The sequence below is a fragment of the Pseudophryne corroboree genome, chromosome 6, assembly GCF_028390025.1.
Source record: "Pseudophryne corroboree isolate aPseCor3 chromosome 6, aPseCor3.hap2, whole genome shotgun sequence".
NCBI lineage: Eukaryota > Metazoa > Chordata > Amphibia > Anura > Myobatrachidae > Pseudophryne > Pseudophryne corroboree.
In genome coordinates, this window is record NC_086449.1 from 68844026 (window position 1) to 68871250 (window position 27225).

General features: G+C 47.0%; 1 protein-coding gene across 3 annotated transcripts in view; it reads left to right on the forward strand.

Moving 5' to 3' along the window:
* LOC134936170 (gastrula zinc finger protein XlCGF17.1-like) overlaps positions 1 to 27225 on the forward strand; it is a 69577-nt gene that overhangs the window by 23566 nt on the left and 18786 nt on the right. Inside the window, exons 2-3 of one of the 3 annotated variants that reach the window (XM_063931100.1) lie at positions 13593 to 13691; positions 16831 to 19220. In XM_063931100.1, coding sequence (XP_063787170.1) covers positions 16972 to 17922 — 951 coding nt within the window. In that variant the 5' untranslated portion in view covers positions 13593 to 13691; positions 16831 to 16971 and the 3' untranslated portion in view covers positions 17923 to 19220. Of the gene's footprint in view, positions 1 to 13592; positions 13692 to 16830; positions 19221 to 27225 lie in introns of those variants that run through there. The other 2 variants (XM_063931101.1, XM_063931099.1) reach the window with 2 other exon arrangements.

Here is a 27225-nt window from a genome sequence, read left to right on the forward strand (position 1 = left end):
CTGTAATGGAGGTGTTTAGGAAACTCTGGAATAACGTATAGCGCAGTGTGTATTTCGTGTTCTACCTGGCGCAATATGTGTAACCTGTTCTACCTGGCGCAGTGTGTGTGTGTAACGTGCTCTACCTGGCGCAGTGTGTGTAACGTGCTCTACCGTGTATAACGTGCTCTACCTGGTGCTCTGTGTACAAGCGGCACTACTGTGCGGTGTAATGTGGATTGGTACTATGATGTGGCCATGCCCCTTCTCCACAAAGCCATGCCTCTAAATGTTTGCTGTGCGCTATGCTTTGAAATATGGTAGGGGGCGCACCAATTCAGTTTTTGCTGAAGGGCTCCAAAATGTCTAGTTACAGTTCTGGTGCAGAGTGTCCTGTATTCTACACAGCCCAGCAGCATTGTCACCCCATCCTCTCCTTTGCAACACTTTTGTAGTGTCCAAATCAAGTCTGAGGTTTTTATATTTAAATCCTTTTAATAAGGGTCTCCGATGGAACCCAGAAAAGGAAAGGTAGGACCCCAATTTTTAAAAGTGAGGCGTTACTGGCATCCACTTTTTGGGGGGCTCATCGCGATCACTGTACTACTTCTTACTGTTATATTCCGTTTACTCAACTGTTTATAATAAGTACACCTTTTCTAATACGTCCTAGAGGATGCTGGGGTCACATCAAGAACCATGGGGTATAGATGGGATCCACAGGAGACATGGGCACTTTAAGACTTTCAAAGGGGTGTGAACTGGCTCCTCCCTCTATGCCCCTCCTCCAGACTCCAGTTTAGAATCTGTGCCCAGGCAGACTGGATGCACACTGAGGAGCTCTACTGAGGTACTCTGAAAATTCTTTTTAGGTTTTTTATTTTCAGGGAGCACTGCTGGCAACAGTCTCCCTGCTTTGTGGGACTAAGGGGAGAGAAGTCAGACCTACTTCTGTGAGTTTAAAGGCTCTGCTTCTTTGGCTACAGGTCACTATTAGCTCCTGGGGGTCTGATCGCTAGGTACGCTTAAATGCTCGTTCCCAGAGCCCGCCGTCACCCCCCTTGCAGAGCCAGAAGTCAGAAGACAGGTGAGTGGAAGAAGATCAGAAGACTTCAGTGACTGCTTTGAGGTACCGCACAGCGGCCGCGCTGCAGGCCATGCTCCCACACTCAGAGGTACTACAGGGGGTGGGGTGCACTGGGCAGCATTTTAACCTCAAAATAACTGACTGGCAAGAGCAGATATAGTGCCAGGGCACTGTCCGGATCCCCGCCAGTATAAAAATTAAAAAAGAGCAGGTCTGAAGCGTGCTATTATGGGAGTGCGGCTTAGCCCTCACAGCACACAGCCCAGCGCCATTTTCTCTACACAGGCTGCAGAGACGCTGGTCCTTCCTCACACTGCTGTACAAGTAACGGTGCAAAATGGGGGAGGGGGGGGGGGGGGCACAGTGATTTTGGTGCATTGTATGTAAATTATAAAAGTGCTGCAGGTCTGGGACATTTTCTGTAGTGTTCAGACTGGGTTTCGGCGCTGGGGTGTGAGCTGGCAAGATCTCCCTCTGTGTCTCTCTGACAGGCTTTACTGTGGGTCTGTCCCCTATAGGCCCAGTGTATCTACGTGGGGTGGGTGCACGTGTGTCGGCATGTCTGAGGCAGAGTGCTCTTCCCAGGAGGAGACTGTTAGGGACACAAACGGCTGTGGGAGGGACCCTGTCAGCACCGCCGACACCTGATTGGTTGAATGTTTTGAGTGCTTTGAATGCAAATGTGGCTCTGATAAATTAAAAGATTGGATAAATCTGAGTCTCAGAACCAGGCTTGGAAGAAATCCATAGAGAATGTGTTGTTTCAAGTACAGACCCCCTCGGGATCACAAAAACGTTCATTTGCCCGGCTGACAGACACGGATACCGACACGGACACTGACTCAAGTGTTGACTATAGTGATGCCAGATTAGATTCAAAACTGGCAAAGAGCATTCAGTACATGATTGTGGCTATAAAAGATGTTTCTCTGACGTCCTAGTGGATGCTGGGAACTCCGTAAGGACCATGGGGAATAGCGGCTCCGCAGGAGACTGGGCACAAAAGTAAAGCTTTAGGACTACCTGGTGTGCACTGGCTCCTCCCCCTATGACCCTCCTCCAAGCCTCAGTTAGATTTTTGTGCCCGGCCGAGAAGGGTGCACACTAGGGGGCTCTCCTGAGCTTCTTAGTGAAAAGTTTAGTTTTAGGTTTTTTATTTTCAGTGAGACCTGCTGGCAACAGGCTCACTACATCGAGGGACTAAGGGGAGAAGAAGTGAACTCACCTGCTTGCAGAGTGGATTGGGCTTCTTTGGCTACTGGACACCATTAGCTCCAGAGGGATCGAACACAGGCCCAGCCTCGGAGTCTGGTCCCGAAGCCGCGCCGCCGGCCCCCTTACAGAGCCAGAAGCAAGAAGAGGTCCGGAAAATCGGCGGCAGAAGACATCCTGTCTTCACCAAGGTAGCGCACAGCACTGCAGCTGTGCGCCATTGCTCCTCAGCACACTTCACACTTCGGTCACTGAGGGTGCAGGGCGCTAGGGGGGGCACCCTGAGCAGCAATAAAAAACACCTTGGCTGGCAAAAATACATCACATATAGCCCCCAGGGCTATATGGATGAATTTTAACTCCTGCCAGATTCTACATAAAAGCGGGAGAAAAGGCAGCCGAGAAGGGGGCGGAGCCCATCTCCTCAGCACACAGGCGCCATTTTCCCTCACAGCTCCGCTGGAAGGACGTCTCCCTGACTCTCCCCTGCAGTCCTGCACTACAGAAACAGGGTAAAAAAGAGAGGGGGGCACTAATTGGCGTAATATAAACATATAGCAGCTATGAAGGGGAAAAACGCTTATATAAGGTTATCCCTGTATATTTATATAGCGCTCTGGTGTGTGCTGGCATACTCTCCCTCTGTCTCCCCAAAGGGCTAGTGGGGTCCTGTCCTCTGAGAGCATTCCCTGTGTGTGTGCTGTGTGTCGGTAGGTTGTGTCGACATGTATGAGGAGGAAAATGATGTGGAGGCGGAGCAATTGCCTATAATAGAGATGTCACCCCCTAGGGAGGCGACACCTGAGTGGATGAGATGCTGGAAGGAATTACGTGACAGTGTCAGCTCTTTGCAAAAGACAGTTGACGACATGAGACAGCCGGCTACTCAGCTTGTGCCTGTCCAGGCATCTCAAAAGCCATCAGGGGCTCTAAAACGCCCGTTACCTCAGATGGTAGATACAGACGTCGACACAGATACTGACTCCAGTGTCGACGGGGAGAGACAAACGTGACTTCCAGTAGGGCCACACGTTATATGATTGAGGCAATGAAAAATGTTTTACATATTTCTGATACCACTACCACTAAAAGGGGTATTATGTTCGGTGAGAAAAAACTACCTGTAGTTTTTCCTGAATCTGAGGAATTAAATGAGGTGTGTGATGAAGCGTGGGTTTCCCCCGATAAAAAAACTGATAATTTCTAAAAAATTATTGGCGTTATATCCTTTCCCGCCAGAGGTTAGGGTGCGTTGGGAAACACCCCCTAGGGTGGATAAAGCGCTCACACGCTTATCAAAACAGGTGGCTCTACCCTCTCCTGAGACGGCCGCCCTTAAGGATCCTGCTGATAGAAAGCAGGAGGGTATCCTAAAATGTATTTACACACATACTAGTGTTATACTGCGACCAGCAATCGCCTCAGCCTGGATGTGCAGTGCTGGGTTGGCCTGGTCGGATTCCCTGACTGAAAATATTGATACCCTAGACAGGGACAGTATATTACTGACTATAGAGCATTTAAAAGATGCATTTCTATATATGCGTGATGCACAGCGGGATATTTGCCGACTGGCATCAAGAGTAAGTGCGCTGTCCATTTCTGCCAGAAGAGGGTTTTGGACGCGACAGTGGTCAGGTGATGCAGATTCCAAACGGCATATGAAAGTACTGCCTTATAAAGGGGAGGAGTTATTTGGGGTAGGTCTTTCAGACCTGGTGGCAACGGCTGGGAAATCCACATTTTTACCCCAGGTCGCCTCTCAACATAAGAACACGCCGTATTATCAGGCGCAGTCCTTTCGTCCCCATAAGGGCAAACGAGCGAAAGGCTCCTCATTTCTGCTCCGGGGCAGAGGGAGGGGTAAAAGGCTGCAGCAAGCAGCCAGTTCCCAGGAACAGAAGCCCTCTCCCGCTTCTGCTAAATCCTCAGCATGACGCTGTGGCTTTACAAGCGGACTTAGGCACGTCTCAAGGATTTCAGCGCGCAGTGGGCTCACTCGCAAGTAGACCCCTGGGTCCTTCAGGTGGTATCTCAGGGGTACAGGTTGGAATTCGAGACATCTCCCCCTCGCCGTTTCCTAAAGTCTGCTTTACCGACGTCTCCCTCCGACAGGGAGGCGGTATTGGAAGCCATTCACAAGCTGTATTCTCAGCAGGTGATAATCAAGGTACCCCTCCTGCAACAGGGCAAGGGGTATTATTCAACGCTGTTTGTGGTACCGAAGCCGGATGGCTCAGTGAGACCTATTTTAAATCTGAAATCCTTGAACACTTAAATACAAAGGTTCAAGTTCAAGATGGAGTCACTCAGAGCAGTGATCGCGAACCTGGAAGAAGGGGACTATATGGTGTCTCTGGACATCAAGGATGCTTACCTCCCATGTCCCAATTTACCCTTCTCACCAAGGGTACCTCAGGTTTGTGGTACAGAACTGTCACTATCGGTTTCAGACGCTGCCGTTTGGATTGTCCACGGCACCCCGGGTCTTTACCAAGGTAATGGCCGAAATTATAGTTCTTCGAAGAAAAGGCGTCTTAATTATCCCTTACTTGGACAATCTCCTGATAAGGGCAAGATCCAAGGAACAGTTAGTAGTCGGAGTAGCACTATCTCAAGTAGTGTTACGACAGCACGGGTGGATTCTAAATATCCCAAAATCGCAGCTGATTCCGACGACACGTCTGCTGTTCCTAGGGATGATTCTGGACACAGTCCAGAAAAAGGTGTTTCTCCCGGAGGAGAAAGCCAGGGAGTTATCCGAGCTAGTCAGAAACCTCCTAAAACCAGGCCAAGTGTCAGTGCATCAATGCACAAGGGTCCTGGGGAAAATGGTGGCTTCTTACGAAGCGATTCCATTCGGCAGATTCCACGCAAGAACTTTTCAGTGGGATCTGCTGGACAAATGGTCCGGATCGCATCTTCACATGCATCAGCGGATAACCCTGTCCCCAAGGACAAGGGTGTCTCTCCTGTGGTGGTTGCAGAGTGCTCATCTTCTAGAGGGCCGCAGATTCGGCATTCAGGACTGGGTCCTGGTGACCACGGATGCCAGCCTGAGAGGCTGGGGAGCAGTCACACAGGGAAAAAATTTCCAGGGCTTGTGGTCAAGCCTGGAAACGTCACTTCACATAAATATACTGGAACTAAGAGCCATTTACAATGCTCTAAGCCAAGCAAGACCTCTGCTTCAGGGTCAGCCGGTGTTGATCCAGTCAGACAACATCACGGCAGTCGCCCACGTAAACAGACAGGGCGGCACAAGAAGCAGGAGGGCAATGGCAGAAGCTGCAAGGATTCTTCGCTGGGCGGAAAATCATGTGATAGCACTGTCAGCAGTGTTTATTCCGGGAGTGGACAACTGGGAAGCAGACTTCCTCAGCAGACACGACCTCCACCCGGGAGAGTGGGGACTTCATCCAGAAGTCTTCCACATGATTGTAAACCGTTGGGAAAAACCAAAGGTGGACATGATGGCGTCCTGCCTCAACATAAAAATAGACAGGTATTGCGCCAGGTCAAGGGACCCTCAGGCAATAGCGGTGGACGCCCTGGTAACACCGTGGGTGTACCAGTCAGTGTATGTGTTCCCTCCTCTGCCTCTCATACCCAAGGTACTGAGAATTATAAGACTAAGAGGAGTAAGAACTATACTCGTGGCTCCGGATTGGCCAAGAAGGACTTGGTACCCGGAACTTCAAGAGATGCTCACAGAGGACCCGTGGCCTCTACCTCTAAGAAGGGACCTGCTCCAGCAGGGACCCTGTTTGTTCCAATACTTACCGCGGCTGCGTTTGACGGCATGGCGGTTGAACGCCGGATCCTGAAGGAAAAAGGCATTCCGGATGAAGTCATCCCTACCCTGATCAAAGCCAGGAAGGATGTAACCGCACAGCATTATCACCGTATTTGGCGTAAATATGTTGCGTGGTGCGAGGCCATGAAGGCCCCTACAGGGGAATTTCAACTGGGTCGTTTCCTGCATTTCCTGCAAACAGGACGGTCTATGGGCTTAAAATTAGGGTCCATTAAGGTCCAAATTTCAGCCCTGTCGATTTTCTTCCAGAAAGAACTGGCTTCAGTTCCTGAAGTTCAGACGTTTGTCAAGGGGGTGCTGCATATACAGCCTCCTTTTGTGCCTCCAGTGGCACCCTGGGATCTCAATGTGGTTTTGGGGTTCCTAAAATCACATTGGTTTGAACCACTTACCACTGTGGACTTAAAATATCTCACATGGAAAGTGGTAATGCTGTTGGCTCTGGCTTCAGCCAGGCACGTGTCAGAATTGGCGGCTTTGTCCTATAAAAGCCCTTATCTGATTTTTCATACGGATGGGGCAGAATTGAGGACTCGTCCTCAATTTCTCCCTAATGTGGTTTCAGCGTTTCACCTGAACCAGCCTATTGTGGTACCTGCGGCTACTAGGGACTTGGAGGACTCCAAGTTGCTGGACGTAGTCGGGGCCTTGAAAATATATGTTTCCAGGACGGCTGGAGTCAGAAAATCTGACTCGCTGTTTATACTGTATGCACCCAACAAGCTGGGTGCTCCTGCTTCTAAGCAGACTATTGCTCGTTGGATTTGTAGCACAATTCAGCTTGCACATTCTGTGGCAGGCCTGCCACAGCCAAAATCTGTAAATGCCCATTCCACAAGGAAGGTGGGCTCATCTTGGGCGGCTGCCCGAGGGGTCTCGGCTTTACAACTTTGCCGAGCAGCTACTTGGTCAGGGGCAAACACGTTTGCAAAATTCTACCAATTTGATACCCTGGCTGAGGAGGACCTGGAGTTCTCTCATTCGGTGCTGCAGAGTCATCCGCACTCTCCCGCCCGTTTGGGAGCTTTGGTATAATCCCCATGGTCCTTACGGAGTTCCCAGCATCCACTAGGACGTCAGAGAAAATAAGAATTTACTCACTGGTAATTCTATTTCTCGTAGTCCGTAGTGGATGCTGGGCGCCCATCCCAAGTGCGGATTATCTGCAATACTTGTACATAGTTATTGTTAACTAATCGGGTTATTATTGTAGTGAGCCATCTTTTCGAGAGGCTCCTCTGTTATCATACTGTTAACTGGGTTCAGATCACAAGTTGTACGGTGTGATTGGTGTGGCTGGTATGAGTCTTACCCGGGATTCATAAATCCTTCCTTATTGTGTACGCTCGTCCGGGCACAGTATCCTAACTGAGGCTTGGAGGAGGGTCATAGGGGGAGGCGCCAGTGCACACCAGGTAGTCCTAAAACTTTTTACTTTTGTGCCCAGTCTCCTGCGGAGCCTCTATTCCCCATGGTCCATACGGAGTTCCCAGCATCCACTACCGACTACGAGAAATAGAATTACCGGTGAGTAAATTCTTATTTTTACATATCACTGAGGATCCTACTGTTCCTGATACTAGGGTCTGTATGTTTAAAGGAAAAAAACCTGTGGTAACGTTACCTCCCTCTCATGAACTGAACACGCTTTGTGAAAAGGTCCCAAAAGGATTGTAATGGCGTATTCGTTTCCCTCTGGGAATAGGGAGAAATGGTAGTCACCCCCCCATTGTGGACAAAGCTCTGTCACGGCTGTCCAAAAAGGTAGCTCTCCCGTACCCTTACACGGCAGCCCTAAAGGATCCTGCAGATCGTAGGCAGGAAAATACATTGAAATCCATTTGTCACCACGGGTACGCTACTCAGACCAGACATTGCATCTGAGTGGGTGAGTAGCGCTATCGGAAAATGTCATCTGAAATGGATACCCTAGATAGGGATAGCATTCTTTTGACACTTGGTCATATCAGGGATTCTGCAGTCTACCTAACGGAAGCTGCAAGAGATATTGGCCTCTTGGGATCACGAGCCAATGCCATGGCAGTCTCAGCTAGGAGAGCATTGTGGATTCATTAATGGAATGCTGATGCTGACTCTAAGAAAGCTATGGAGTCTCTACCGTATAGGGTGGTGTGGTGTTTGGTGACTGTCTCGCTGATTTGGTATCTACGGCTACCATGGGTAAGCCATAATTTTTACTTTATGTACCTGCACCACAAAAGAAAGCACACCACTATCAGATGCAGTCCTTTCGGCCCAATAAATACAGAAGGGCCGAGGGTCTTCCTTCCTTTCTACGAGAGGAAGGGGAAAAGGTAAACAATCACCAGCCGTGGCCGGTTCCCAGGATCGGAAGTCCTCCCTGGCTTCTGCCAAGTCCACCGCATGACGCTGGGACTCCTCTGCGGGAGTCCGCAGCGGTGGGGGCACATCTCGGGCTCTTCAGTCAGTTCTGGGCTCGTTCGGCCCTGTACCCATGGGTTTTAGAAATAGTGTCCCAAGGGTACAAACTGGAGTTTCAAGATGTCCCCCCTCACTGATTTTTCAAATCAGCCTTACCAGCTTCTCTTCCAGACAGGGAAGAGGTATGCGCTGCAATACAAAAATTGTGTCACAATCAAGTCATTGTCAGGGTTCCCCCGTCGCAAAAAGGCTTTTATTCGAGCCTGTTCGTGGTCCCGAAGCCAGACGGCTCAGTCAGACCAATCCTGAACCTCAAATCCCACAATTTCTACCTCAAAAAATAAAAATAAATTCTAATTCAAGATTTAATCTCTCCGGGCAGTGATTTCCAGTCTGGAGGAGGGGTATTTTATGGTGTCGGTAGACATAAAGGGTGCCTACTTGCATGTTCCCATTTATCCCCTACATCAGGCTTACCTGAGGTTTGCAGTTTTGGGATTGTCATTACCAATTTCAGACGTTGCAGTTTGGTCTGTCCACGGCTCCGAGGGTTTTCACCAAAGTAATGGCCGAAATTATGGTTCTCCTACGCAAACATGGAGTCACGATTATCCCGTACTTGGACGATCTCCTGATAAAGGTGAGATCCAGGGACCAATTGATGCAGAACATTACGCTCTCCCTGACAATTCTGCAGCAACATGCTTGGCTCCTAAACTTGCCAAAATCACAGTTCCGACGAGACGGCTGTCGTTTTTGGGAATGATTCTGGACACAGAATTACAGAGAGTCTTTCTTCCAGTGGAAAAGGCTCTGGAAATTCCGAACCTGGTCAAACAATTGCTAAAACCAGCAAGAGTATCGATCCATCAATGCACTCTGTTGTTGGGAAATATACTGGCGGCCTACGAGGCCATTCAGTTTAGCAGATTTCATGCCAGAGTGTTTCAGTGGGACCTGTTGTCCAACATCTGCACATGCACCGAAGGATAACCCTGTCTTTCAAGACCAGAATCTCACTCGTGTGGTAGCTGCACAGCTCTCACCTCCTAGAGGGACGCAGGTTCGGGATCCAGGACTGGATCTTAGTGACCACGGATGCGAGTCTCTAAGGCTGGGGAGCATTCACGCAGGGGGAAAGCTTCCAGGGAAGATTATCAAGCCAGGAAATGTGTCTACACATAAACATTCTGGAGTTGAGAGCCATTCACAACGGCCTTCTGCAAGTGGAACATCACCTTCGCAATCGGCCCGTCTTGATTCAGTCGGACAACATAACAGCAGTAGCGTACATAAACCGCCAGGGCGGAACAAAGAGCAGAGCGGCAGTGGCAGAGGCCACAAAGGTGCTCCGTTGGGTGGAAAAGCATACAAGCGCTCTGTCGGCGATCTTCATTCCAGGAGTGGACAACTGGGAAGCAGACTTCCAGAGCAGACACTATCTCCATCCAGGAGAGTGGGGTCTTCATCAAGAGGTCTTTGCAGAAGTGACAAGTCTTTGGGGAATTCCTCAAATAGACATGATGGCGTCTCACCTCAACAAGAAACTTCCGAGATATTGTTCCAGGTCAAGAGACCCTCAAGCAATAGCAGTGGATGCCCTAGTGACACCGTGGGTGTGTCAGTCGGTGTACGTGTTTCCTCCGCTTCCACTCATTCCAAAAGTGATAAAGATCATAAGAACAAAGGTTCGAGCGATCCTCATTGTTCCAGACTGGCCAAGAAGGGCTTGGTATCCGGATCTTCTGGAATTACTCATAGGAAATCCCTCGCCTCTTCCTCTGAGGGAGGATCTGTTACAGCAGGGGCCTTGTGTGTTCCAAGACTTACCGCGACTTCGTATGGCGGCTTGGAGATTGAACGCCGGATCCTAGCCCGGAAGGGTATTCCTGACTAAGTTATCCCCACTCTTATTCAGGCCAGGAAGGGAGTAATGTCTAAACATTACCACCGTATTTGGAGAAAATACATGTCTAGGTGTGAATCCAGGAAGGCTCCTACGGAAGAATTTCAGTTAGGACGTTTTATCCATTTTCTACAAGCCGGTGTGTATGCGTGCCTAAAGTTGGGCTCAATTAAAGTTCAAATTTAAGCCTTATCTGTTTTCTTCCAAAAACAATTGGCCTCCCTACCAGAAGTTCAGACCTTCGTGAAAGGCGTGTTGCACATTCAACCTCCCTTTGTGCCCCCTGTGGCGCCATGAGATCTTAATGTGGTGTTGCAATTCCTTCAATCTCATTGGTTTGAACCTTTGCAGAAGGTAGAGTTAAAAATTCTTACTTGGAAAGTGGTCATGCTGTTGGCCTTGACATCCGCAAGGCGGGTGTCTGAATTGGCGGCCTTGTCTCACAAGACCCCTTATTTGATCTTCCATGAAGATAGAGCAGAATTGAGGACTCGTCAGCAGTTTCTGCCGAAAGTGGTTTCGTCGTTCCACTTAAACCAACATGTTGTGGTGCCAGTGGCTACTGACGCCTTGCAGGAATCTAAGTTTCTCGATGTAGTTAGAGCTTTGAAAATTTATGTCGCCAGAACGGCTCGGTTTAGGAAAACAGAGGCTCTGTTTGTCCTGTATGCTCACAATAAAATTGGGGCTCCTGCTTCCAAGCAGACTATTGCGCGCTGGATCTGTCATACAATTCAGCAGGCTCATTCTACGGCTGGATTGCAGTTACCGAAATCGGTGAAGGCTCATTCTGCCAGAAAGGTGGGCTCGTCCTGGGCGGCTGCCCGGGGGTTCTCGGCATTACAACTTTGCCGAGCAGCTACTTGGTCGGGTTCAAACACCTTTGCGAAGTTCTACAAGTTTGATACCCTGGCTAATGAGGACCTCATGTTTGGTCAATCGGTGCTGCAGAGTCATCCGCACTCTCCCACCCGTTCTAGAGCTTGGTATAACCCCATGGTTCTATGGCGACCCCTGCATCCTCTAAGACATATGAGAAAATTAGGATTTTAATATCTACCGGTAAATCCTTTTCTCTTAGTCCGTAGAGGATGCTGGGCGCCTGTCTCAGTGCGTACTGTATCTGCAGTTATTAGTTGTGGTTACACACATGTTGTGTTACGTTTTATAGTCAGCCTGTTGCTGATGATGATCATGCCGTTGACTTGCGTTGTGTTAAATGCCATGTTGTACGGCGTGCTTGAGGTGTGAGCTGGTATGTATCTCACCTTAGTTTAACAATAAATCCTTTTTCTCTAAATGTCTGTCTCCCTGGGCACAGTTCCTATAACTGGAGTCTGGAGGAGGGGCATAGAAGGAGGAGCCAGTTCACACCCTCTTGAAAGTCTTAAAGTGTCCATGTCTCCTGTGGATTCCGTCTATACCCCATGGTTCTTGATGTGACCCCAGCATCCTCTACGGACTAAGAGAAAAGGATTTACCGGTAGGCATTTAAAATCCTATTTTTATCTTTTGTACCAATAGATGATTCAACTTATTTAACAAACTGTGTGTATTTTGTCGCTAGTATCACTTTGTTGCTTCATCCGGGAACTGTTACCAAGGAAATAAAAATCACAAATACATGTACTGTACAAGGAACAATTATTAAAGATGGAAAAAAGTATATGTGAACAACTAAAATATAAAGTAATTTAGGTGCCAGGTATTTAGATAAAAGCAAAGAAAAAATATAGCAGAAAGAGAAGGGGGAGGAACAAAAGAAAGGAAGACAGGTGGGGTGGACTGGACTCCATGGACAATATACCATGACATGGCAACAAGGAAAGTTCAACAACCGTAGTAAAACTAAAAGGAGGGATTACAGCTAAAATATAATGGAAAAGCAGTGACACTATTATGTTGAGACCGTGGGCCTTACATGTCAAAAACATAACATATTCTCTGCAGAAGTATAAAAAGAGATAGAGTGCGCTGTCAAGAAGCTGCTGGTGTAGGGGGTGGTAATTCCCCAAAGAAATATAGAAGCAATAATAAATAGTATTCACCAGCGCTAGGTTTTAAGATTAAAATAATAATAGTACTCTTAATTTAAAAATAATTTCAGGACGGTAGGTTATGTTGAAAAAAGTATACAATAAATTTAATAAAAATAATAACATAAAATCACAGATGCCTATAAAGCGTAATTAGGAATTGAATGATCATGTGAAATGGCACATCCACATATTTCCTCAACATGTGTTAATTCATACCCCGGCTAGGACTTCCACTGGAGTTGTGTCCATGAACTTGTTATTGGAGAGTTGATGAAATGCAATGGAGTGAAGAAAGTCCCTGTTAAAATATCTGGCAGGCTTGTTCTGGTGTTTAGTGAGGTCCAAGAAGTCTAAAGCGAGCAAAACATGTTTGGGGAGTTATGGGACTTCAGAAGCCAAAGCTAGGACAACGACGACTGCACTTACACCAAAGCTCTGGGTAATCTTGCCAACAAAGCAGAAAAGTGGAGGGAACTACTCTATAGAGCCTATTATGTGTTAAGCACCAGCGGAATAGTAATTTATAAACATTCTGTTTAATGGCACAGATAATTTAGAGACCCCAGACTAAATATCCAACCAGTTATCTGCATCCAGGGATTCTCTGAGATCTAACACCTGGTTCCATTCATTAACACATTGACAAGGAACAGAAGAGGTGAGTATATAGATATATGGAGAGAATAGGAGTCTCCTGGATGCGAGACCAGCTCAAGAGTGTTTTAAAGGAGTGAGATGATGTAGAAGAACATTGTAAAAGCCAGAGTGACGAAAAACATGTCAGGCCGGCGTTCTGTAGCCAGGATCCTGGGAATGGTATACTGGCCTACAGGATCCCCACCGCCGGTCACCCAACCCCAATAAACAATGTATACCAGGATACATGCTCTCATATGAGTGGGATGTAATTGGCTTTAATCAATGTAGGCCAGTGTTAAATAAAAATGCCTAAATGCAGGTAATTTGGAGATTATACTTGATTTTCTCAGTAATTGGAGAGAGGAAGTAATCTAAAACATCAGTTTTATCAGGGTTGATTTGTTAGCGTAAGAGCCAAACAGATGGAGTTCATTAAGTATATATTTTGGTAAAACCCAGAGGATCATATAAAGTCATGTCCTTAACCTCTTTATCGATATCTGTTTATAGAGGCCGGACCAAATGAAGCACCATCCCTAATTGCAAAGATACAACTAAACGTCTTCTAGTAGAAACTCCAAAACCCATTAGGATATGGATCCCTAGATGGTGAGTTGCAGAGTGATTGGCCCCCCACACCATAAGTGTGTATGCAGTATTTTGCAGCACAATGCCAGTACCCCCTTGTCTACACTTAGTTGGTCATAGGTTCATATTGCAGCAAGATAATGAACCAAAATATACCTCCATGCCTACCTACAAGGAAAATAATATGGCAGTGGTAGGCTTGCAACCAGGGATTAGCCAGTACTGTCCCCAGACTTGAAACCTAATTGAGCTAGTTTGTGATGACCAGAACAACCCCCCCCCCCCCCCCCCCCCCGAAAAAAAAATACATAAAAAGAAATGATATACATATATACACTGCTCAAAAAAATAAAGGGAACACTTAAACAAAACAAAGATCCTCAGACCCCTTGTGAGACCATATACTGGTGCAGTTGTCCCTGGGTTCCTCCTAATGCAAGACAATGCTACACCTCATGTGGCTGGAGTGTGCCAGCAGTTCCTGCAAGACAAAGGCATTGATGCTATGGACTGGCCCACCTGTTCCCCAGACCTGAATCCAATTGAGCACATCTGGAACATGTCTCGCTCCATCCACCACAGACTGCCCAGGAGTTGGCGGATGCTTTAGTCCAGGTCTGGGAGGAGATCCCTCAGGAGACCAGACCATCCGCCACCTCATCAGGAGCATGCCCCAGGCATTGTACGGAGGTCATACAGGCACGTGGAGGCCACACACACTACTGAGCCTCATTTTGACTTGTTTTAAGGACATTACATCAAAGTTGGATCAGCCTGTAGTGTGTTTTTACACTTTAATTTTGTGCGACTCCAAATCCAGACCTCCATGGGTTAATAAATTTGATTTCCATTGATAATTTTTGTGTGATTTTGTTGTCAGCACATTCAACTATGTTCAGAACAAAGGGGTAGATGTATTAACCTGGAGAAGGCATAAGGAAGTGATAAACCAGTGATATGTGCAAGGTGATAAAGGCACCAGCCAATCAGATCCTAACTGTTCATTTACATAATGGAGCTGATTGGCTGGTGTGTTTATCACCTTGCACATATCACTGGTTTATCACTTCCTTATGCCTTCTCCAGGTTAATACATCTGCCCCAAAGTATTTAATAAGAATATCTCATTCATTCAGATCTAGGATGTGTTATTTTAGTGTTCCCTTTATTTTTTTGAGCAGTGTGTGTGTGTGTGTGTGTGTGTGTGTGTGTGTATGTATATATGTATGTATATATGCATATATGTATGTATATATGTATGTGTGTGTATGTGTGTATATATATATATATATATATATATATATATATATATATATATATATATATATATATATATATATATATATATATATATATATTTATAGAAATACAACTCAGCCGGCACTCAGATTCAGCAGACAACTTGCCCCGGTGCCATAATCCAAACAATATGCACAGTTCCAATGGCGGACAATAAGGCACTCCAGAGGCTCAATGTAAACGGCAAAAATGTATTGAGAAGAGCGACGTTTCGGGGCAGAGCCCCTTCCTCAAGGCATATCAATACAAAAAAATATATATATCTCTATCCTATCACACACACAATTGAGTCCAGTGCTTATATCTAACAGGTGGCTGTTTTGAGGTGTCAAATATTTAGTGTCTGATGAGACATTCATTTTAATGAATCCTGGGAAATTGATAACCACCGTCTCTTGCAGTTTTTTTCCCAAATGCTCTTTATGCTCAGGCTATTTTGGATTCTGTCCAAAAGTGCCACAGTTATGCCTTATATCTGCTAGGCTTCTTCTGGTGCCAGTTTATCCAGAGGAAGTACTGGGGCACTCTGGGGAGGGTACAGGATGTCCAAATGACGTGGATATGGTAGGTAGTTCTTCAGGCTTTGCTGCTAAAAACACTGGTCATCTACATCTGAGATTACACTTTCTATGGTGTTTTCTTTACCATGGTTTGACTCACCTAGCTTTGATAATATGGAACTTGAAGCCAAGATCCTTAATGTTTTTTTTTTTTTTTTTTTTAGTTAAACCATTCAGACTATGGCAAGAGCTCGACAGACTACAAAGGCTAGACTCTACTACTCTGGAGGATATACATTTTCAGGGGTCTCTACAACCATAAATCCGTGTTCTGCACCTCCTTTTTTTAAATGATGGCTTTGAATGTAGGGCTTCGACTATCGACCAACAAGTATAAATTCCTAGCCCTTTCTGTTCTTTCAGTGGAAACTTTTACCTAGGGCTTTATATATAACCACCTTTATGTTCATCCTGTTCTCCTTTAGGACTTAAATTTGATCTTGGAGACTCTCCTGATGATTTGTCATCTACGTTCCATTTTTAAATCGGATAATGATCCTGCCGGCCTTTCAGCAGTACAGTTAATGCCATGCATATTGTTCAAGCCTTGCAAATCTCCATTGATTGGACTGCGACCATTCGTAGAATGGTTTTTCTCCGTATTTTGTATTATGCCCATAAATGTGGAAGGCCAGCATCAAAACGGTAGTGAGAGGGTTTATCATTACTATTTGGCAGGCTATGTGTCTGCTTAGATGCCTATTCTATGGACCATCTGGACTCATTCTACCCATGTTATGAGTGCTTGGGACCCCAGATAAACAGATCTGGTCTTCTCTGCACATATTTATGACTTTTTACAGGTTCAGTACTTTTTATGTCTAGGGATGCCCATTTTGGGTGTCAAGCTTTTCTAATTCTGGCAAATTTCCACCCTTTGTGGGCTTGCCTTTATAATTTCAAGTGTAAGCAGTTGCCCCCTTGATTTGCTGTAGGATAATCGGATCCCTCCCAGCATCCCCTGCAGCTTCCGCATCATTCTGTACATGTGTAGAGAGACTCCCGGGGGCCGAAACCCAGAAGTCCCGATATAGCAAAGGACAGTCTTATCGAGTGGGTTTTCCTATGCTATGTACATCGCATTTGTAAGTACATATCCGAAAGTTATGTACGCTATTTGTGGTGGGGTGTACCTCATCGCAACACTGATACTTAGTATATCCTGCCCACTGTCACATTAGCCATGGTATATAAATAAACACAAAGTTCCTTTTTATAAAAATTAAAAACTTCTACCCTTAGGTTTGCATCTGTAATCTTCAGACTTGTAAATGTAACCATATTTTTTTGTTTTTTTGCAGGTAAATTGGGAAAGGGACATTATCCTTTGATCAATTCAGCTAAAGATGTAATTTCTTAAGCTTCTGGAGCGTACACAAAAGCTATATTTATTTGGAGTATAGGAGAAACCTTCTATAACTTAGTTGTGACTCGTAGAAGAAATGAGTCACACCAGAGAGAAACGACATCAGTGCTCGGAGTGTGACATACGCTTTACATTTAAATCACAGCTTCTCTTACATCGAAGGATTCACACAGGAGAGAAACCATTTACTTGTTCTGAATGTAGCAAATGTTTTACCCGGAAATTATGTCTTATTAGACATCAGATGGGTCACACAGGAGAGAACCCATTTAAATGCTCTGAATGCAGCAAGTGTTTTATCAAAAAGCATGATCTTGTTATACATCAGATGAGTCACACAGGAGAAAGACCATTGAAATGCTCTGAATGCAGCAAGTGTTATACAAGAAAGCAACAACTTGATGTACATCAGAGGAGTCACACTGGAGTTAAACCGTTTACATGCTCTGAATGTAGCAAGTGTTTTTCCAAGATGTCACATCTCATTAGTCATCAAAGAAGTCACACAGGAGAGAAACCATTTACATGCTCTGAATGTAGCAAATGTTTTTCTGAGAAGCAACAACTTGCTGTACATCAGAGGTGTCACACAGGAGAGAAACCATTTTCATGCTCTGAATGCAGTAAGTGTTTTTGTCAGAAGTACCAGCTTATTAGACATCAGATGATTCACACAGGAGAGAAACCATTTACATGCTCTGAATGCAGCAAGTGTTTTTCTCAGAAGGCACAGCTTGTTAGTCATCAGAGGAGTCACACAAGAGAGAAACCATTTAAATGTTCTGAATGCAGGAGGTGTTTTTCGGAGAGGTCAAATCTTGTTAGACATCAGAGGAGTCACACAGGAGAGAAGCCTTTTAAATGTGCTGAGTGCAGCAAGTGTTATACCCTTAAAGATAATCTACATAGACATCAGAAGAGTCACACAGGAGATAAACGATTAACATGTTCTGAATGCAGCAAGTTTTTTGCAAAGAAGAGAGCGCTCATTACTCACATGAGGAGTCACTCTGAGGCTTTAAATTAGTGATGAGCGGATTCGGTTTTACTCGGTTTTACTCGGTTTTACTCGGTTCTCAAAACGGCATCTTATTGGCTCACGGATGTCACGTGTTTTGGATAGCCAATAAGATGCCGTTTTGAGAACCGAGTAAAACCGAGTAAAACCGAACCTCGCTCATCACTACTTTAAATGTGGCAATTGTGTCATAAGTAAACTCATATCATGACAATTGTCCTGATTCTGAGTTTTGGAGCACAGCATGAGAAAGCTGGTAACCTGGACAAACCATGTTGCAATACAAGGGGTGCAAATACATTTATTATTTTCTTTATCATCCACTAGGGGTCACTGGAGTACTCTTGGGATATGGACGGCTTCCACCGGAAGAAGGCACTGAATAAATTAATTTTTGAGACTACTCCTCCCCTCCATATCCTCGAGCACTTCAGTGTTTTTTCTGTGCTCGACACAGTTAGAAGGCATAGTGGAGCTCGTCCACGAAGTATTGGAATTTTTTTTTTTAGTTCCTAAGTTTTTTCTTCTTTTCAAGGATTTCCACGTCCTTTCCCCCCTTCTAACAGGCGTGGGTCAGGGACAGTGGAAGCGGCTGAGAACAGCCGTGAGTGTCGGACCTCTCTGTAAAGAGCTCCCTCACTCCACCTGCAGGCTGCCTGCAAAAAGCTGGACGGAGCTTGGATGAGAAGCCCCGTCATAGACTTTGGTCACGGTCCAGGTATGTTAGGGGCGGTCAGCTCTTGCTGCCGCTCCACTGTTGGGGATTGTATTGGGTACTCACCGCTGCCCGGAGCGCGTGTGCATGGGCCGCATCACGGCTCCATGCGGCGCGCTCTCACTCTCCGCTCCCAGCATCTTAAATACCAGACCGCTGCTCCCTGGCGCCGCAGCAGCGCTGCCTGGCTACACAGACACTCCGCAAAATGTGTGTGGCGGGCGGGAGCGCGTGTGCATAGGCCGCTCCAGGGCTCTATGCAGCACGCTCGCTGCTTCCGCTATCCGCCCGCAGCAGCCGAGGAGTTCCCGCTGCCTGGGCCTACAGGTACAGGCCGCTCACACGGCCCTATGCAGACTTCCACAGGCCCCGACCCGGTGCTGTACACGGAGGTCGTGGGAGTGGGGGGGGGGAGACATTGGCAGTATTTGGCATGCTTAATATGTTAATGTTCTCCTGTCTGTTCCAGGTTTCCTTTATTACATCTCGGCTAAGAGTGGTACTAGGGGAATTTTGGGGTCAGTTTTCTTATTGCTGGCAGGCACTGCACTTGCCTGATATATACCAGGAACTTTGGTGTTATTACTGAGTCGTGCAGTCTGTCTGTGTGTAGTTTGTATTGTCTGTCTTTTATAATGAGTAAGACACCAGCAAAATCTAAGAAACATTTTTCATGTCATGTCTGTAAGAGTGTGTTGCCTGATGGATCCACCACATGTACAGCATGTGTTGTTAATACAGCCATAAATACGATTTCAGAAGTAAAACCACCATCTCTGGACCCTCCATGGGCTTTACTTGCAGATGTATTAGTTGGTTTACAATCAGAGCTGGCCGCCTCTCGTGAAGAAAGAGAGGCGGCAAGATCTGAGTTTAAAATGAGACCATTTGAGTTACCAGAGTCTCAATCTGGTCAGAGGCCCACCTTGAGTGGAAAAGATAAATTTCCTTTTCCTAATAATTCTCTAGTCTCTGGGATACTAGACCTCACTGAACAGGAGTATGAGGAGGGCGAAATAGGGCAACAGTCAGATAGTGACGATTTTGACAGCCCAGGTATTGACAATCTCATCAGAGCAGTACGTCAGTCGCTGGAGTTTACGGAAACTGAGGAGCCCCTGACGAATGATGAGGTAGTTTTTACTAAACGACAGAGATCTCCGATGTGTTTCCCTATTTCGGAATCTCTTAATAAAATGTTACTGGAATCACGGAAAAATCCGGATAAACGGTTTTCTATTCCTCGTAGATTTAAATCGAGTTACCCGTTTCCAGAGTCCATGACAGCTACTTGGGAGAACCCACCATTGGTGGATTCATCCGTATCCAAACTTACAAGGAAGTTAACCATACCAGTACCAACTGCTACTACGCTTAAAGACCCTGCAGATCGTAAAATAGAGGCTATGCTAAGGTCCATGTATACAGCAGCTGGAGTGCTGCTGAGACCTGGGTTGGTTGGCATTTGGGTTACTAAAGCTTTAATGGTATAGATAAAAGAGCTCAAGTCGGCTCTGCAAGATGACCATCTTATACTTCTCGCGGATCAAATCTGGGAAGCTGCTGAATATCTATGTACAGCTTCTACTGACGTCTGTCAGCTTACTTCTCGCCTGTCCTCATCGCTAGTCATAGTACGACGAGCACTTTGGCTGCGTTCTTGGCAGGCGGAGACGGAGGTTAAAAAAGGTATAGAGGCATTGCCTTATGATGGCGAGAAGCTTTTCGGTCCTGAATTGGACAAATGGATTTCTGAGGCTACTGGAGGAAAGTCTGTGTTTCTTCCATCGCCTACAACTATACCTAAACGGAAATATTCTGGTCCGGCGTTCAAATCCTTTAGAACTCAGCCCTTTCGTGGGCAGGGCACAGGAGCAGTCACGCCTGGTAGAAGAGGTCGGGGACGTAGTGCTCGACAATCCAATGCACGTCGTCAAGACACTAAGACCACTAACAAACCAGTGGCATGACGGGCTCCCAGCCCATCTCGGATCTCCAATTGTGGGAGCACGCCTTCAGAGCTTTCAGGGGGCGTGGCTGCAGACGTCCACAGATGGGTGGATCCGCAAGTTAGTATTAGAGGGTTACAAAATAGAGTTCGATTATCTTCCGACAGGAAGATTTTTCACGACAGGACTGCCTGTGTCGGACGACAAGAAAGCAGTTCTGCAGGTTGCCATTCAGTCTCTGCTGAATGCTGCAGTTGTAATTCCGGTCCCCGTGCAGGAACAGGGGCAGGGTTATTATTCCAGTCTGTTTCTGGTACCAAAACCAGATGGCTCAGTCAGGCCAATATTGAACCTAAAAGGTCTCAATCATTACGTCACTTACCACAGATTCAAGATGGAATCTCTCAGGTCAGTAATTGCAGGGTTAGAGCCGCAGGAATTCATGATTGCACTGGATCTCAAGGATGCGTACTTACACATTCCGATTTGGCCACCTCACCAGAGTTTCTTAAGGTTTGCGATAAGGCGAGACCATTACCAGTTTCAGGCTCTCCCGTTTGGCCTCTCATCAGCGCCTCGGGTATTCACCAAGGTAATGTCCGTGATGATAGCTCATCTCAGGTCCCTAGGGGTAATAATTGTTCCGTATTTGGACGATCTACTCATAAAGGCTCCGTCTCAACAATTGCTTCTCCAGCATGCTTTGCTAACGTACAATGTACTAGTTCAGCACGGTTGGATAGTCAGTTTAAAGAAATCACATCTAATTCCGTGTCAGCGACTTCAATTCCTAGGGATGATTCTCGATACAGTAAAACAAAAGGTTTACCTGCCACAACAGAAAGTACAGGTCATTCGTCATCTGGTGCAATTAGTGCTCAAGCCACGCACAGTCTCAGTACATTTGTGCATTCGCCTTTTAGGCACAATGGTGGCGGCTTTCGAAGCACTTCAGTTCGGAAGGTTTCACTCACGTCCGTTTCAACTGGAGGTGTTAGCGCAATGGTCGGGATCACATCTGCAGTTGCACCACAGGGTGAGATTGTCGCCACAAGTCAGGGTGTCTCTTCTCTGGTGGTTAAAAATACACAATCTATCTGCAGGGAGACGATTCGGCGTCGTGAATTGGATAATTCTGACAACAGACGCAAGTCTCAGAGGTTGGGGAGCTGTAGTTCAGAGTCATCGGCTCCAGGGCCTCTGGGCAAATCACGAAAGATCGCTATCCATAAATGTTCTGGAACTCAGGGCGATTTACAATGCTCTAAGACAAGCAGTGTACATGTTTCGTTTTCAGACTGTTCAGGTGCAGTCAGACAATGCGACGGCAGTCGCATACATAAACAAACAAGGAGGAACGAGAAGCCGCATGGCAATGCGGGAAGTAGCTCAGATCCTCAGATGGGCCGAATATCACCAGGTGATATTGTCGGCAGTGTTCATTCCGGGAGTGGACAACTGGGAGGCAGATTTTCTCAGTCGTCGGGATTTTCATCCAGGAGAGTGGGCATTAAATCCAGAAGTATTTCAGATGTTGATCCAGAAGTGGGGGTACCCTCAGGTGGATCTGATGGCATCCCGCCACAATCATCAGGTGTCACGATATGTGTCCAGAACAAGAGATCCAGGGGCAGTGGCGGTGGATGCTCTCACAGCCACGTGGCCGTACAGCCTTGTGTATCCGTTTCCACCGTTTCCGCTGCTCCCGCTGTTGCTAAAACGGATCAAGAGAGGGTCCGTCACAGTCATACTAATAGCGCCTCATTGGCCTCGGAGGGCTTGGTTCTCGGATCTCCTCGGGTTACTCGCAGACGATCCGTGGCCACTCCCACTACGTCCGGACCTGTTACAACAGGGTCCGTTCCTTTACCCCGATTTAGCGCGGCTGCGTTTGACGGGGTGGCTGTTGAAAAGGCCATCTTAAGAAGAGAGGGCATTCCTGAGTCTGTTATACCAACCATGGTACGAGCTAGGAAGCCGGTTACGGCAGCTCATTATTACAGAATCTGGCGTACTTATATAAGTTGGTGTGAAGCTCGGAAATTTCCGACATCATCTTTTAATTTATCCCGTCTTTTGTTATTTTTACAGATGGGGTTAGATGGAGGACTACGTCTTTCCACACTAAAGGTGCAGGTATCTGCGTTGTCAATTTTCTTTCAAAGGAAATTGGCCTCGTTGCCGTCAATACATACGTTTTTACAGGGTGTAAAGAGGATACAGCCTCCTTTCATTCCACCTACAGCACCATGGGACTGGAATCTGGTTTTAGATTTCTTACAGTCCGATTACTTTGAACCTTTACGACAAGTGGATATTAAATTTCTCACTTGGAAAACGATTTTTCTTTTAGCCTTAGCTTCGGCTAGGCGTGTTTCAGATCTGGGTGCCTTGTCGTGCAAGTCACCGTATTTAGTTTTTCATGATGACAGAGCGGAACTTCGGACGAATCCCGCTTTTCTACCAAAGGTAGTGTCGTCTTTTCACATCAATCAACCAATAGTAGTTCCTGTGTTAACAGGAGATTCTGGAACGTTGGATGTGGTTCACGCATTGCGCATCTATGTATCCCGAACGTCTACTGTGCGTAAAACGGATACGTTGTTTGTTCTCTATGATGCGGCTAAGAGGGGTTGGCCAGCCTCTAAGCAAACCTTATCCAGATGGATCAAACTGACCATACGTCAGGCTTACCTTTATGCTAGGTTACAGCCACCTACTTCAGTAACAGCTCATTCCACACGTTCTGTGGGAACGTCATGGGCAGCGAGTCGTGGGGCTTCTACGACACAGCTTTGCCGTGCGGCTACTTGGTCTTCAGTGCACACGTTTGTGCGCTTTTACAAGTTTGATACTTTCGCGGCATCAGCATCTAGCTTTGGCCGTTTAGTGTTACAAGTGCCAAACAGCTCTCCCACCACGGAGGAAACTTTGGTACATCCCAAGAGTACTCCAGTGACCCCTAGTGGATGATAAAGAAAATAGGATTTTGGTACTTACCAGGTAAATCCTTTTCTTTGAATCCATAGGGGGCACTGGACGCCCACCCAGAGCAGTTTACCTGTTTTAGGAAGTTCAGTGGTTCTTATGGTAACACACTTTCACAACTGATTTAAATTTAACAAGGGTTAATCAGTTATGGTGTCAACTGTTTAGTTGTCTGTTACGTTTTGTGTCAACTTTATTGTTGTCCGTGAGATTATATGTAATTCTCCTTTGGTCAATCTCTCTATCGATCCTGTTCGGCTCAGTAAAAAACACTGAAGTGCTCGAGGATATGGAGGGGAGGAGTAGTCTCAAAAATGTATTTATTCAGTGCCTTCTTCCGGTGGAAGCCGTCCATATCCCAAGAGTACTCCAGTGCCCCCTATGGATTCAAAGAAAAGGATTTACCTGGTAAGTACCAAAATCCTATTTTTGCCATCATCCATACTGGATACTGGGGAGACCTAAGTATAATGGGTACAGAAGGGGTCCAAAGGAGCCAATGCACTTTCAGTTTTCTTCCACAGGGTGTACTGGCTCCTCCCCTCTATGCCCTCCCTCATAGCTCAGTTTAGAAAAATCTTCCCTCAGGAGAGGATGCACACTCTGGCGCTCCAGAAAGTTTTTCTTCAGTTTAATTTGTTATTTTCAGGTAAGTTGTTTGGGCAACAGCTTACGTGCACCGACGGACACTGGCGGGGCCAACGCCGGCCTCGTATAGAGGTACTGCGTTGGATCCCGCTGACAGGACCACGGCCCTGAGTGTCAGTGTACCGCAGGCATTGCGCTCTTGCGCGCACACCCCCATTACAGAGCCCGAAGGTCGGTAGAGTGGTGTGACAACCGGGGACCCCGCTCTGGGTGGACCCGGTTCCTATGTGCAGTGTGAATGTGAGGCGGGCATACGGATTCCCCTGGGGGTGATCCCAAAACCCCACCCCTGCGTAGACTGGCAGCGATAGTGAAAATAGGTGATTGTACCTTATTTTACACACTTTGGGGCCATTTTCCAGTATAAATACCAGTATCTCTCCGGCGCCATTGTAAGGGGTGGAGCTTCCTCCGAGTGGGACCAGCGGCTTCTTGGCGCCATATCCTACATACACAGCACTGCGGCAGGACTGCCAGCTCCTCCAAGGGATCCTCCACAGCCAGACACTGGTACAGGGGTGTAGTTAAGGGGGAGAGCCCGCTGTGAGACCTATATAATAGGCTCCTCAAGCACTATATACCAAATTGCCTCACTTCTAACTATATAATTGTTAGTTCTCAGGCTGGTGCTGGTCCCTCCTCTCTGAGTATCTCCACACACAATAGTATGGGCAGGCATGCTTTGTACCTGTTCTCTGTATGTGTGTGGGAATGTAAATATCCTTTGGCAGCATGGTTAAAAAAAGCTGTATGCACAGTTTGTCACACCAGGTTTCCCCCTCCCCTACAGATTATCTCATGTGTGAACAATGCAGCCTGCCCTCATAAGGTAGTGGGACTTCGGGGGGTGATTTGCAGGAGCCTGCTTGGCTCAGCTCTATAAAATCTATGATGGCTGACATGTCTAATGACCTAACTACTGCTGAACAAGAAAGGCAGCAGTTACAACAGTCTATGGCTGCTCCGGCAAAAGATAGGGCAGACAGTAGACGTGTTTCACCCTCCTGTCAAATCCATTACCCCACAAAAGGTTGTTACCTGATATCCTCTCAGAATCTGAGGAGGAGGTACTAGAGGTAGAGGAGGAGGAAGAGCTGGACTCTAATACTAGGGAGGCCAATCCCGGGATTGGCGGGATCCCGGGATTTGGGCCTAAAAATGCCGGGATTTGAATCCCGGGATTGGAGCCTCCAATCCCGGGATTCACAGGATTAGAGTGCGCATGTGCAGTTTTGCCGGACAGCGCTGAGCACTATAGCACAGCGCTGCCCGGCTGTCAGGGAGGTAGTTACAGCAGCCACAGGTATTTCCAAATACACACTCACTGACCGTGCTGGACGCATTTTAAATGTGCCGGCCGCCAGCCAATCAGGGAAGCGGCAGCAGCCGCGGCTCCTGATTGGCTGCCGGACTGCCAGTTCTGACTGGCTGGCGGCCGGCGCTACATTTGAAATGCCGCCAGCGCGGTGTGTCCATGGCTGCGGCCCGCCTAATTAGTGTTATCGCATTCGCTACCTACACTCACACTCACTCATTGCTCCTGACATCCTCCCTCCCTCTCTGCTCCTGACATCCTCCCTGCTCGCAACACCCACCTTCCCTTCCTGCTCCTTACATGCTCCCTACACACCCACCCTCCCTTGCTGATCGCTACACCCACCCTCCCGCATCTCCCTACATCCGCCCTCCCTTCCTGCTCCTTACATGCTCCCTACACCCACCCTCCCTCCCTCGCTGCCCTCCACATATAGTCTCCCTGCTCCCTACACTGATCCCTACAGCAATCCCGGGAATCCCGGGATTGAGCATTTTTCAATCCCGGGATTGAAAAAATTCCCCGGGTTTGGCCTCCCTATCTAATACTGCATTAGATGATTCATCTGCTGCACAAGGAGTAGACTTGCTTATCATTGCTATAAGGGATGTCTTAAATATTCCTGGGAATGAGACAGATATGCAGCAATCCTTTTTCTCATCACAGAAAAAGCTACAGGTCCCATTTCCTGACTCTAAGGAACTGGATGATGTTTTTAGAGAGCCATGGGCAACCCCTGATAAAAAAAAATTCCAGGTATCAAAGAAATTCCTTTTTGCACAAGAGGGACACGAGGTCTGGGAAACTCCCCCTGCTGTCACTGCATCAGTATTGCGTCTGTCAAAAAAGACAGTACTGACGGTTCCTGGGGCTACGGCCTTAAAAGAACCCGCAGACCGGAAAATAGAAACTACTTTAAAATCTACTTATGTTGCAGCGGGGGTCTCCCATAGGCCTGTTATTGTAGGTTGTTGAGTGACACATGCCATTCATTCTTGCGCCGGTAACATCCAAGAGGGCCTTACCGGAGACAAATACCTGGCGTATATGGTGACACTAATTCAGCACATACAGGAGTCTGCCCGCTTCCTCTGTAATACCATGAAAGGTATTGGGGTAATAAATGCCCATACAACTACCATGGCGTTTTCCACACAGTTAGGTCAGTGGGAGGCGGGAGTGGAGAAAAAAAAAAGTATGGAAGCCTTACCCTTCACTGGAAATTGGCTGTTCAAAGGGTGAATTGGATACATGGGTTTCGAAGGCTAGTGCTGGTAAGTCCCACGTACCTCCCCTCTGCTGCTCCACTGGCTAGACGTTCCTACACTGGGCCGTCTCTGTAGTTCTTTTCGGACACCGGACTTTAAAGGTAAGGCGCGAGGTGCCTCAAAGGCAGCACAAGGTTCAAGAGGTAAGTCTTGTAAACCTGCCACCTCCCCTTCCCAGGAACAGGGCGTCAGCCCTGTCTCTTACAAACCCTCAGCATAACTGTCCCTTCACTCCAGGGGTCCTCAGGGTTTGAGCTCATCTGAGATTCTTCAGCTCCATCGGGAACAGCTCCTGCCAGGATGCCTGGGTAAAAGACCAGATCTCCCAAGGCCACAAGCTGGAATTCGAAAGTCTTCCACCTCTCAGGTTTTTCAAGTCTGGTTTACCAGCTTCAGAAACCATGCGCCTCATGTTGCAAGAGGCCATTC